The sequence below is a fragment of the Oncorhynchus clarkii genome, chromosome 32 (genome assembly GCF_045791955.1).
Source record: "Oncorhynchus clarkii lewisi isolate Uvic-CL-2024 chromosome 32, UVic_Ocla_1.0, whole genome shotgun sequence".
In the NCBI taxonomy this organism is placed as follows: Eukaryota; Metazoa; Chordata; class Actinopteri; order Salmoniformes; family Salmonidae; genus Oncorhynchus; species Oncorhynchus clarkii.
In genome coordinates this window covers 7,979,428-7,992,963 of record NC_092178.1, presented here as the reverse complement: position 1 = coordinate 7,992,963, position 13,536 = coordinate 7,979,428, and the positions used below count along the sequence as shown (strand labels likewise).

The 13,536-nt window shown below is 47.3% G+C and overlaps 1 protein-coding gene across 1 annotated transcript in view; it reads left to right on the top strand.

The window, feature by feature from the left end:
* LOC139392147 (gamma-aminobutyric acid type B receptor subunit 1-like) overlaps nt 1-13,536 on the top strand; it is a 157,448-nt gene that overhangs the window by 38,485 nt on the left and 105,427 nt on the right. Inside the window, exon 2 of the mRNA XM_071139880.1 lies at nt 9,425-9,559. Coding sequence (XP_070995981.1) covers nt 9,425-9,559 — 135 coding nt within the window. The remainder of the gene's footprint in view (nt 1-9,424; nt 9,560-13,536) is intronic.

The following is a 13,536-nucleotide window of genomic DNA, read 5'->3' as shown; positions in this document are numbered from 1 at the left end:
AGGACATGGTTAAGGAAATGGAGAGCCTAGATGTCACTAGCTAGGGCAGGGATAAGGATATGGAGAGCCTAGATGTCACTAGCTAGCGCAGGCATAAGGATATGGAGAGCCTAGATGTCACTAGCTAGGGCAGGGATAAGGATATGGGGAGCCTAGATGCCATTAGCTAGGACAGGGATAAGGATTTGGAGAGCCTAGATGTCACTAGCTAGGACAGGGATAAGGATATGGAGAGCCTAGATGTCACTAGCTAGGACACGGATAAGGATACGGATAGATGTCACTAGCTAGGGCAGGGATAAGGATATGGAGAGCCTAGATGTCACTAGCTAGGACAGGGATAAGGATATGGAGAGCCTAGATGACACTAGCTAAGGCAGGGATAAGGATATGTAGAGCCTAGATGTCACTAGCTAGGGCAGGGATAAGGATATGGAGAGCCTAGATGTCACTAGCTAGGGCAGGGATAAAGATATGGAGAGCCTAGATGCCACTAGCTAGGACAGGGATAAGGATATGGAGAGCCTAGATGTCACTAGCTAGGACAGGGATAAGGATATGGAGAGCCTAGATGTCACTAGCTAGGACAGGGATAAAGATATGGAGAGCCTAGATGTCACTAGCTAGGACAGGGATAAGGATGCGGATAGATGTCACTAGCTAGGGCAGGCATAAGGATATGGAGAGCCTAGATGTCACTATCAAGGACATGGATAAGGATATGGAGAGCCTAGATGTCACTAGCTAGGGCAGGCATAAGGATATGGAGAGCCTAGATGTCACTATCTAGGACATGGATAAGGATATGGAGAGCCTAGATGTCACTAGCTAGTGCAGGGATAAGGATATGGAGAGCCTAGATGTCACTAGCTAGGGCAGGGATAAGGATATGGAGAGCCTAGATGCCACTAGCTAGGACAGGGATAAGGATATGGAGAGCCTAGATGTCACTAGCTAGGACAGGGATAAGGATATGGAGAGCCTAGATGTCACTCGCTAGGACAGGGATAAGGATATGGAGAGCCTAGATGTCACTAGCTAGGACAGGGATAAAGATATGGAGAGCCTAGATGTCACTAGCTAGCACAGGGATAAGGATGCGGATAGATGTCACTAGGATAAGGATAAGGATATGGATAGATGTCACTAGCTAGGACAGGGATAAGGATAGGGATAGATGTCACTAGCTAATGCAGGGATAAGGATATGGATAGCCTAGATGTCACTAGCCAGGACAGGGATAAGGATATGAATACATGTCACTAGCTAGGACAGGGATAAGGATATGGAGAGGCTAGATGTCACTAGCTAGGGCAGGGATAAGGATATGGAGAGTCTAGATGTCACTAGCTAGGGCAGGCATAAGGATATGGAGAGCCTAGATGTCACTATCTAGGACATGGATAAGGATATGGAGAGCCTAGATGTCACTAGCTAGTGCAGGGATAAGGATATGGAGAGCCTAGATGTCACTAGCTAGGGCAGGGATAAGGATATGGAGAGCCTAGATGTCACTAGCTAGGGCAGGGATAAGGATATGGAGAGCCTAGATGTCACTAGCTAGGGCAGGGATAAGGATATGGAGAGCCTAGATGCCACTAGATAGGACAGGGATAAGGATATGGAGAGCCTAGATGTCACTAGCTAGGGCAGGGATAAGGATATGGGGAGCCTAGATGCCACTAGCTAGGACAAGGATAAGGATATGGAGAGCCTAGATGTCACTAGCTAGGACAGGGATAAGGATATGGAGAGCCTATATGTCACTAGCTAGGACAGGGATAAAGATATGGAGAGCCTAGATGTCTCTAGCTAGGACAGGGATAAGGATGCGGATAGATGTCACTAGCTAGGGCAGGCATAAGGATATGGAGAGCCTAGATGTCACTATCTAGGACATGGTTAAGGAAATGGAGAGCCTAGATGTCACTAGCTAGGGCAGGGATAAGGATATGGAGAGCCTAGATGTCACTAGCTAGCGCAGGGATAAGGATATGGAGAGCCTAGATGTCACTAGCTAGGGCAGGGATAAGGATATGGGGAGCCTAGATGCCATTAGCTAGGACAGGGATAAGGATTTGGAGAGCCTAGATGTCACTAGCTAGGACAGGGATAAGGATATGGAGAGCCTAGATGTCACTAGCTAGGACACGGATAAGGATACGGATAGATGTCACTAGCTAGGGCAGGGATAAGGATATGGAGAGCCTAGATGTCACTAGCTAGGACAGGGATAAGGATATGGAGAGCCTAGATGACACTAGCTAAGGCAGGGATAAGGATATGTAGAGCCTAGATGTCACTAGCTAGGGCAGGGATAAGGATATGGAGAGCCTAGATGTCACTAGCTAGGGCAGGGATAAAGATATGGAGAGCCTAGATGCCACTAGCTAGGACAGGGATAAGGATATGGAGAGCCTAGATGTCACTAGCTAGGACAGGGATAAGGATATGGAGAGCCTAGATGTCACTAGCTAGGACAGGGATAAAGATATGGAGAGCCTAGATGTCACTAGCTAGGACAGGGATAAGGATGCGGATAGATGTCACTAGCTAGGGCAGGCATAAGGATATGGAGAGCCTAGATGTCACTATCAAGGACATGGATAAGGATATGGAGAGCCTAGATGTCACTAGCTAGGGCAGGCATAAGGATATGGAGAGCCTAGATGTCACTATCTAGGACATGGATAAGGATATGGAGAGCCTAGATGTCACTAGCTAGTGCAGGGATAAGGATATGGAGAGCCTAGATGTCACTAGCTAGGGCAGGGATAAGGATATGGAGAGCCTAGATGCCACTAGCTAGGACAGGGATAAGGATATGGAGAGCCTAGATGCCACTAGCTAGGACAGGGATAAGGATATGGAGAGCCTAGATGTCACTAGCTAGGACAGGGATAAGGATATGGAGAGCCTAGATGTCACTAGCTAGGACAGGCATAAGGATATGGAGAGCCTAGATGTCACTATCTAGGACATGGATAAGGATATGGAGAGCCTAGATGCCACTAGCTAGGGCAGGGATAAGGATATGGAGAGCCTAGATGTCACTAGCTAGGGCAGGGATAAGGATATGGAGAGCCTAGATGTCACTAGCTAGGGCAGGGATAAGGATATGGAGAGCCTAGATGTCACTAGCTAGGGCAGGGATAAGGATATGGAGAGCCTAGATGCCACTAGCTAGGACAGGGATAAGGATATGGAGAGCCTAGATGTCACTAGCTAGGACAGGGATAAGGATATGGAGAGCCTAGATGTCACTAGCTAGGACAGGGATAAGGATATGGAGAGCCTAGATGTCACTAGCTAGGGCAGGGATAAGGATATGGAGAGCCTAGATGTCACTAGCTAGGGCAGGGATAAGGATATGGAGAGCCTAGATGTCACTAGCTAGGGCAGGGATAAGGATATGGAGAGCCTAGATGCCACTAGCTAGGACAGGGATAAGGATATGGAGAGCCTAGATGTCACTCGCTAGGACAGGGATAAGGATATGGAGAGCCTAGATGTCACTAGCTAGGACAGGGATAAAGATATGGAGAGCCTAGATGTCACTAGCTAGCACAGGGATAAGGATGCGGATAGATGTCACTAGGATAAGGATAAGGATATGGATAGATGTCACTAGCTAGGACAGGGATAAGGATAGGGATAGATGTCACTAGCTAATGCAGGGATAAGGATATGGATAGCCTAGATGTCACTAGCCAGGACAGGGATAAGGATATGAATACATGTCACTAGCTAGGACAGGGATAAGGATATGGAGAGGCTAGATGTCACTAGCTAGGACAGGGATAAGGATATGGAGAGGCTAGATGTCACTAGCTAGGGCAGGGATAAGGATATGGATAGCCAAGATGTCACTAGCTAGGACAGGGATAAGGATATGGAGAGGCTAGATGTCACCAGCTATGACAGGGATAAGGATATGGATAGATGTCACTAGCTAGGGCAGGGATAAGGATATTTATAGCCTAGATGTCACTAGCTAGGACAGGGATAAGGATATGGAGAGGCTAGATGTCACTAGCTAGGGAAGGGATAAGGATATGGATAGCCAAGATGTCACTAGCTAGGACAGGGATAAGGATATGGAGAGGCTAGATGTCACTAGCTAGGACAGGGATAAGGATATGGAGAGGCTAGATGTCACTAGCTAGGACAGGGATAAGGATATGGATAGATGTCACTAGCTAGGACAGGGATAAGGATATGGAGAGGCTAGATGTCACTAGCTAGGACAGGGATAAGGCTATGGAGAGGCTAGATGTCACTAGCTAGGACAGGGATAAGGATATGGAGAGGCTAGATGTCACTAGCTAGGACAGGGATAAGGATATGGAGAGGCTAGATGTCACTAGCTAGGACAGGGATAAGGATATGGAGAGGCTAGATGTCACTAGCTAGGACAGGGATAAAGATATGGAGAGGCTAGATGTCACTAGCTAGGACAGGGATAAGGATATGGAGAGGCTAGATGTCACTAGCTAGGACAGGGATAAGGATATGAATAGATGTCACTAGCTAGGACAGGGATAAGGATATGGAGAGGCTAGATGTCACTAGCTAGGACAGGGATAAGGATATGGAGAGGCTAGATGTCACTAGCTAGGACAGGGATAAGGATATGGAGAGGCTAGATGTCACTAGCTAGGGAAGGGATAAGGATATGGATAGCCAATATGTCACTAGCTAGGACAGGGATAAGGATATGGAGAGGCTAGATGTCACTAGCTAGGACAGGGATAAGGATATGGAGAGGCTAGATGTCACTAGCTAGGACAGGGATAAGGATATGGATAGATGTCACTAGCTAGGACAGGGATAAGGATATGGAGAGGCTAGATGTCACTAGCTAGGACAGGGATAAGGATATGGAGAGGCTCGATGTCACTAGCTAGGACAGGGACAAAGATATGGAGAGGCTAGATGTCACTAGCTAGGACAGGGATAAGGATATGGAGAGGCTAGATGTCACTAGCTAGGACAAGGATAAGGATATGGATAGATGTCACTAGCTAGGACAGGGATAAGGATATGGAGAGGCTAGATGTCACTAGCTAGGACAGGGATAAGGATATGGAGAGGCTAGATGTCACTAGCTAGGACAGGGATAAGTACTCATATAGACGGCGCAAAGTTTGGAAAATGTATAAGTATGCAGCGTTCGTCTCGCAACGGATCCTTCAACCGCAAGGTTGGGGGCGTTTCGTTTCCACGCCGTTGTGGACATTCCCATTGAAATGCATGACATCTGGCACAACATAATGGAGTGCTTACGGGAAATGTGAATGAGACTTCAGTCTCCACCTGTTGTTTACAAAGCATGTGACAAATAAAATGTTATTTCATTTGATCATAGCCCCTCTTTCTCTCTCTCTCTCATTCTCTCTCTCTCTCTCATTCCCTCTCTCCCTCTCAGCTAGGCCTCCATGACATTCATCATAGCCCGTCTGACAGCAACATTTAAAGACGGTTTATAGGCGGTTTGTTTTTTATTGACTTTTGTGACCCCCTATAAAATCATCTGATATATTTAAAGGCCTCCTGCACTGTCAAGCCATTTTCAAATAGTCTACATCAGAGAATGAATGGGATTCTATATTTATAAAGGGTTCTTCTCTAGCCAATTCATACGAATAATGGAAAGTCTACGCCGCTCTCAGCGAAGGAAAATAATCGTGCCGTTCCCGTCCAGATGAGTCTTTACGATGCCGCTGATACTTCATCCAAATATTTAACAGCTGCTTGTAGGATTCTTATTAACATTCAGAGCATTCTAAAAATTCCTGAAAGTCAACGATAGTGCCTGTGTCTCTCGCTGTCTCTCTCTCTCTGTCTCTGCCCTTCACTCAGGCAAGCAGTGGAGCTCCATCCTATACAGTTGAAAATAAGACTGTAGCCAATGCTTGTGTGTTGTCGGGTGAGCTCAATTTCATGCGTTTGGTCCCAGCTGCATAGTTCATAGAACGGAAGCCCCTTGCACGGCCTCCCCTGGGTCTGTAGGAGGGCGAGCAGCCCTCAGTAGGAGGATAAAACATTCTGCTGATGGTCTCGATGGAATCTAGGGAGTGGCACCAGCAGGGACGCATAAGCCCCAAACACGCCGCTGACTCAACAAGTCCCAAATAAAACCCAAACACACCACTGATTTAACAAGCCCCAAACACACCACTGACTCAACTAGTCCCAAACAAAACCCAAACACACCCCTGACTCAACAACCCCAAACACACCACTGACTCAACAACCCCAAACACACCACTGACTCAACAAGCCCCAAACACACCATGGACTCAACAAGCCCCAAGCACATCACTGACTCAACAAGCCCCAAACACATCACTGACTCAACAAGCCCCAAACACACCACTGACTCAACAAGCCCCAAACACACCACTGACTCAATAAGCCCCAAGCACACCACTGACTCAACAAGCCCCAAACACACCACTGACTCAATAAGCCCCAAGCACACCACTGACTCAACAAGCCCAAACACACCACTGACTCAACAACCCCAAACACACCACTGACTCAACAAGCCCCAAACACACCATGGACTCAACAAGCCCCAAGCACACCACTGACTCAACAAGCCCCAAACATACCACTGACTCAACAAGCCCCAAACACACCACTGACTCAACAACCCCAAACACACCACTGACTCAACAATCCCCAAACACACCACTGACTCAACAAGCCCCAAACACACCACTGACTCAACAAGCCCCAAACACACCACTGACTCAACAAGCCCCAAACACACCACTGACTCAACAAGCCCCAAACACACCACTGACTCAACAAGCCCCAAACACACCACTGACTCAACAAGCCCCAAACACACCACTGACTCAACAAGCTCCAAACACACCACTGACTCAACAAGCCCCAAACACACCACTGACTCAACAAGCCCCAAACACACCCCTGACTCAACAAGCCCCAAACACACCACTGACTCAACAAGCCCCAAACACACCACTGACTCAACAAACCTGGCTGGTTTTCGCTCTTCCAACTGGTATTTGGAGTTCTTACTAATAACCAGCGCGCCAAATGAAACCCGGCGCAATGACGAGTATGCTAGCCTTGGTTGTGTCCCAAATGCCACCGTATTCCCTATATATTGAACTACTTTTGACTAGTGTCCGTAGGGCACTGTGTAGGTGCAGGGAATAGGGTGTCATTTGGGACAAAGTCTAGCAGTCAGTTGAACTCTTGTCCTTGCTCATAATTCGGCCCAATAATGTCACAATGGTTTTTTGTCTTTCACGTGGAATGGTTTTCATATGGACATGAGGAGGGGCTTTACTGTGGAAAGCGTGTCTTTCACGTGGAATGGTTTTAATGTGGACATGAGGAGGGGCTTTACTGTGGAAAGCGTGTCTTTCATGTGGAATGGTTTTAATGTGGACATGAGGGGGGGCTTTACTGTGGAAAGCGTGTCTTTCATGTGGAATGGTTTTAATGTGGACATGAGGGGGGGCTTTACTGTGGAAAGCAATCAATTAATACACCAGATAGAGCAAGAGGATCATTGACTTCTCTCTCTACATCCCAAATGGAACCCTATTCTCTACATAGTGCACTACTTTTAACCAGGGCGCATAGGGGGACCATAGGATTCTGGTCAGAAGTAGTGCACTATATAGGGAATAGGATGCCATTTGGGACTGCCTCTCGGTAACGCTCTGTGATTATAGGCCACAGTAGTAGGGCAACACTGACTGTGGTTAAGCGAGGGGAAATCTGCTGCCTCGGGACCACAGCTATCTCCATTTGTATGATTTGACAAATCAAACAAAATCAGGTTCCGCTGCATAATCATTTTGAGGTAATGTATCTCTCTGTGCTCTCGCCAGAATAGATTCCCAGTGAGCCTACTGTTTTGGCCTGTTAGGTGAAATATTAGTGATTTGATCCAGTGCCCTATCCAATGCTGTAGTCACAGACGTCCCAAATGGCACCCCGTTCTCTACGTAGTGCACTACTTTTGACCAGGGCACATAGGGTTCTGGTCGAAAGTAGTGCACTATATATGGAATAGGGTGCCATTTGGCATACACAACTGTCTGCTGCAGGTTTCCTCCCAACGGTGGATTCCCTCTCCCAAACAACCAAATGATTAATGATCGATTTAACCCGCAACCATTGTCGTTTAAATTGAATATCTATTTTTCATTGACTGTATGTTGAGAATTAAAATGAAGAAAGACCCCCAACGCCATTTGTTAGGCTTGGATCAAAGACAGGAGATTGACTGTTTGGTGAGGAAATGTGGTCCCTGCTTTCAGGTAGGAAAATAGTTTGCACTTTGGTCAATAGTAGTGCACTATGTAGGGAATAGGGTGCTTTTTGGGACTCCAAAAATGTTGTTTCTCTCCCCGGGGAAATTATTTTTCGGAGGACAAATCCAGGTGTCCTTGGGACGAGCCTCACCTTGTCTCTCTGTCTCTGGGCTCTCCTGTTTTTTTGGTGTCGTTGAGTGTAAACTAGTGTGAAATGAATCAATGACCCTCTCAATCCCACGGTGCAGTTTAACATACAAATAGCACTTGAATGTAATTTTTTGTTGTTGCGGGGTGCCGTATGTAATCGATATACCTCAATCTCTAGCTCTCTCCCTCTCTCTCCCGCTCAACCTACCCACTCCCTTTATCCCATTCCCCCCCTTTACACCTCTTCCTCTCACCCATCCCCACTCCTTCATTCCCCCTCTATCACCCTCTCCTTCATTCCCCCTCTATCACCCTCTCCTTCATTCCCCCTCTATCACCCTCTCCTTCATTCCCCCTCAATCACCCTCTCCTTCATTCCCCCTCTATCACCCTCTCCTTCATTCCCCCTCTATCACCCTCTCCTTCATTCCCCCTCAATCACCCTCTCCTTCATTCCCCCTCTATCACCCTCTCCTTCATTCCCCCTCTATCACCCTCTCCTTCATTCCCCCTCTATCACCCTCTCCTTCATTCCCCCTCTATCACCCTCTCCTTCATTCCACTCCTCTATCCCTCTCCTTTATCCCCCTCTATCCCTCACCTTTATTCCTCCTCTATCACTCACCTTTATTCCCCCTCTATCCATCTCCCTTATTCCACTCCTCTATCCATCTCCCTTATTCCACTCCTCTATCCATCTCCCTTATTCCACTCCTCTATCCATCTCCCTTATTCCACTCCTCTATCCATCTCCCTTATTCCACTCCTCTATCCATCTCCCTTATTCCACTCCTCTATCCATCTCCCTTATTCCACTCCTCTATCCATCTCCCTTATTCCACTCCTCTATCCATCTCCCTTATTCCTCTTCTATTTACTAGTCCTCTGTTTCCCAGGCAGTGTGATGGTTTACCATTAAATAGTTTGGAGCATATATAGTCTGCCTTTCTGTCTTCCTCTGTTCCCTACAGTGTGATCCAGGTGAAGCCACCAAGCTCCTGTATGACCTGCTGTACACTGAGCCCATCAAGATGGTACTGATGCCTGGCTGCAGCTCTGTGTCCACTTTGGTGGCCGAGGCCGCTCGCATGTGGAACCTTATAGTGGTGAGTGTGGTTCTACTGTGTGTGTGTGTGTGTGTGACAGTCTATCAGTTGTGCTAGATAGATACCACATCTATCTCCAAAATTAGCTGTATCATAACAATGTTCTTCAGTAAATCCTTATGAGTGGGTGCCCTAATTCACTAAATGTGGAAAAAAATAATAATCTGCGAGTCATGAGCCTCCAGCTTCAGTCAGAGGCTGTTTCCCAAATGGCAACATATTCCTTATGTAGTGCACTACTTTAGAACAGGGCCTTATGGGGATGATTGGAGAATAGGGTGCCATTTGGGACGTTACCTCAGCCTCTAGTATGAGTCAGATAGCTAGCAGACTAATGGTGTCTAGAGGGATGTTGAGTCATAGCTAGCAGACTAGTGGTGTCTAGAGGGAGGTTGAGTCATAGCTAGCAGACTAGTGGTGTCTAGAGGGATGTTGAGTCATAGCTAGCAGACTAATGGTGTCTAGAGGAAGGTTGAGTCATAGCTAGCAGACTAATGGTGTCTAGAGGGAGGTTGAGTCATAGCTAGCAGACTAATGGTGTCTAGAGGGATGTTGAGTCACAGCTAGCAGACTAATGGTGTCTAGAGGGAAGTTGAGTCAGAGTCATAGCTAGCAGACTAGTGGTGTCTAGAGGGAGGTTGAGTCATAGCTAGCAGACTAATGGTGTCTAGAGGGAGGTTGAGTCATAGCTAGCAGACTAATGGTTTCTAGAGGGAAGTTGAGTCAGAGTCATAGCTAGCAGACTAGTGGTGTCTAGAGGGAGGTTGAGTCATAGCTAGCAGACTAATGGTGTCTAGAGGGAGGTTGAGTCATAGCTAGCAGACTAGTGGTGTCTAGAATGAGGTTGAGTCATAGCTAGCAGACTAGTGGTGTCTAGAGGGAGGTTGAGTCATAGCTAGCAGACTAGTGGTGTCTAGAGGGAGGTTGAGTCATAGCTAGCAGACTAATGGTGTCTAGAGGGAGGTTGAGTCATATTTAGCAGACTAGTGGTGTCTAGAGGGAGGTTGAATCATAGCTAGCAGACTAGTGGTGTCTAGAGTGAGGTTGAGTCATATTTAGCAGACTAGTGGTGTCTAGAGTGAGGTTGACTCAGAGTCATATTTAGCAGACTAGTGGTGTCTAGAGGGAGGTTGAATCATAGCTAGCAGACTAGTGGTGTCTAGAGTGAGGTTGAGTTGTGGATAGCAGACTAGTGGTGTCTAGAGTGAGGTTGAGTCATAGCTAGCAGACTAGTGGTGTCTAGAGGGAGGTTGAGTCGTGGATAGCAGACTAGTGGTGTCTAGAGGGAGGTTGAGTCAGTCGTAGCTAGCAGACTAGTGGTGTCTAGAGTGAGGTTGAGTCGTGGATAGCAGACTAGTGGTGTCTAGAGAGAGGTTGACTCAGAGTCATATTTAGCAGACTAGTGGTGTCTAGAGTGAGGTTGACTCAGAGTCATATTTAGCAGACTAGTGGTGTCTAGAGGGAGGTTGAGTCATAGCTAGCAGACTTGTGGTGTCTAGAGGGAGGTTGAGTTATAGCTAGCAGACTTGTGGTGTCTAGAGGGAGGTTGAGTTATAGCTAGCAGACTAATGGTGTCTAGAGGGAGGTTGACTCAGAGTCATAGCTAGCAGACTAGTGGTGTCTATAGCGAGGTTGTGTCAGAGTCATAGCGAGCAGACTAGTGGTGTGTCGAGGGAGGTTGAGTCAGAGTCATAGCTAGCAGACTAGTGGTGTCTAGAGCGAGGTTGAGTCATAGCTAGCAGACTAGTGGTGTGTAGAGGGAGGTTGAGTCAGAGTCATAGCTACCAGACTAGTGGTGTCTAGAGTGAGGTTGATTTAGAGTCATAGCTTCCAGACTAGTGGTGTCTAGAGGGAGGGAGGTTGAGTCATAGCTACGAGACTAGTGGTGTCTAGATGGATGTTGACTCAGAGTCATAGCTGAGCTCCAGGGAGTTGAGTGCCCTCCTCTGTGAGCTCTACTGGCACCTGACAGTGAAGCAGACACCTCAGATCCACTTGGCTGAGGAAGGGAGGGAGGGAGTGGGGGGGAGACGGACAGAGGGATGGGGGGGTGACAGTGGAGCAGACACCTCAGATCCACTTGGCTGAGGGAGGGAGGGAGGGAGGGACGGGCGGAGAGATGGGGGGGGGAGAGGGAAACAGTGAAGCAGACACCTCAGATCAACCTGGCTGAGGAAGGGAGAGAGTGGGGGGGAGACGGACAGAGAGATGGGGGGGGGGTGACAGTGGAGCAGACACCTCAGATCCACTTGGCTGAGGAAGGGAGAGAGTGGGGGGGAGACGGACAGAGAGATGGGGGGGGGGTGGGGGTGACAGTGGAGCAGACACCTCAGATCAACTTGGCTGAGGAAGGGAGAGAGTGGGGGGGAGACGGACAGAGAGATGGGGGGGGTGACAGTGGAGCAGACACCTCAGATCAACTTGGCTGAGGAAGGGAGAGAGTGGGGGGGAGACAGACAGAGAGATGGGTGGGGAACAGTGGAGCAGACACCTCAGATCCACTTAGCTGTCAAGGAAGGAGAGGAGAGTGGAGTGTTTTGTCAGCCTAGAGGTAAGGTAAGTATTCCAAGGCCTGAATGCCAAATAAGAAGTGTCAAGGAGGTTAGAGGGAATAATAACACTGCTCTGTCCGTCTTAGTGGTTGGGTTTCTAATGGCACCAAAAGGTTCTCCCTTTGACCAGGGCCCATACCATTTGCCAGCTAGTATTGCGCCCTGAAAGATATTGACATGTTATGACAACTGGAAAAAGCTTTCACCTATTGCTGTATATCCAGACACCTTTATGGAGGGGATACGGGAATAGCAGGCTGATATTTGGTGGGCTATTATTGCACAGTATTTGTGTCACTCTCCACTTTGAAAGTGTACTCTCACAGAAATTATGTGTAGACTAGATGCTGGGCGGGTATTTTTTATTTTTTAAATAATTATTTTACCTTTATTTAACCAGGCAAGTCAGTTAAGAACAAATTCTTATTTTCAAATGACAGCCTAGGAACAGTGGGTTAACTGCCTGTTAACAGAACGACATATTTGTACCTTGTCAGTTCGGGGGTTTGAACTTGCAACCTTCCGGTTATTAGTCCAACACTCTAACCACTAGGCTACCCTGCCGCCCCAGTATACAGCCAAATTCCTACATTTTTCATGCAGTGCTATTTTGGTGTCATAAAGACCTGTCTCTGTCGGTTCCCACATCAGATTTCTGACCCATATTCCTCTGCAGTGGCCGTGTCACCGTGCGATGTATGTTTGCGTCCCAAATTGCACCCTATACCCTATATAGTGCATAACTTTTTTTTTTTTTACCAGGGCCAAAAGGGAATAGTGCCCATAGGGAATAGGGCTCCGGTCAAAAGTAGTGCACTATATAGGAAATCGGTGCCATTTTAACTTACCAGCTCACATTGCAGTTGATCAATGAAAATGTTTAATACATTAGCAGGACCTAATTTACTGGGATATGGCTGAGGGATATTCTATCAGGACCTAATTTACTGGGATATGGCGGAGGGATATTCTATCAGGACCTAATTTACTGGGCTTTGGATGAGGGATATTCTATCAGGACCTAATTTACTGGGATATGGCTGAGGGATATTCTATCAGGACCTAATTTACTGGGATGTGGCGGAGGGATATTCAATCAGAACCTAATTTACTGGGATATGGCTAAGGGATATTCAATCAGGACCTAATTTACTGGGATATGGCTGAGGGATATTCTATTAGGACCTAATTTACTGGGATATGGCTGAGGGATATTCAATCAGGACCTAATTTACTGGGATATGGCTGAGGGATATTCTATCAGGACCTAATTTACTGGGATATGGCTGAGGGATATTAAATCAGGACCTAATTTACTGGGATGTGGCTGAGGGATATTCTATCAGGACCTAATTTACTGGGATGTAGCTGAGGGATATTCAATCAGGACCTAATTTACTGGGATGTGGCGGAGGGATATTCAAT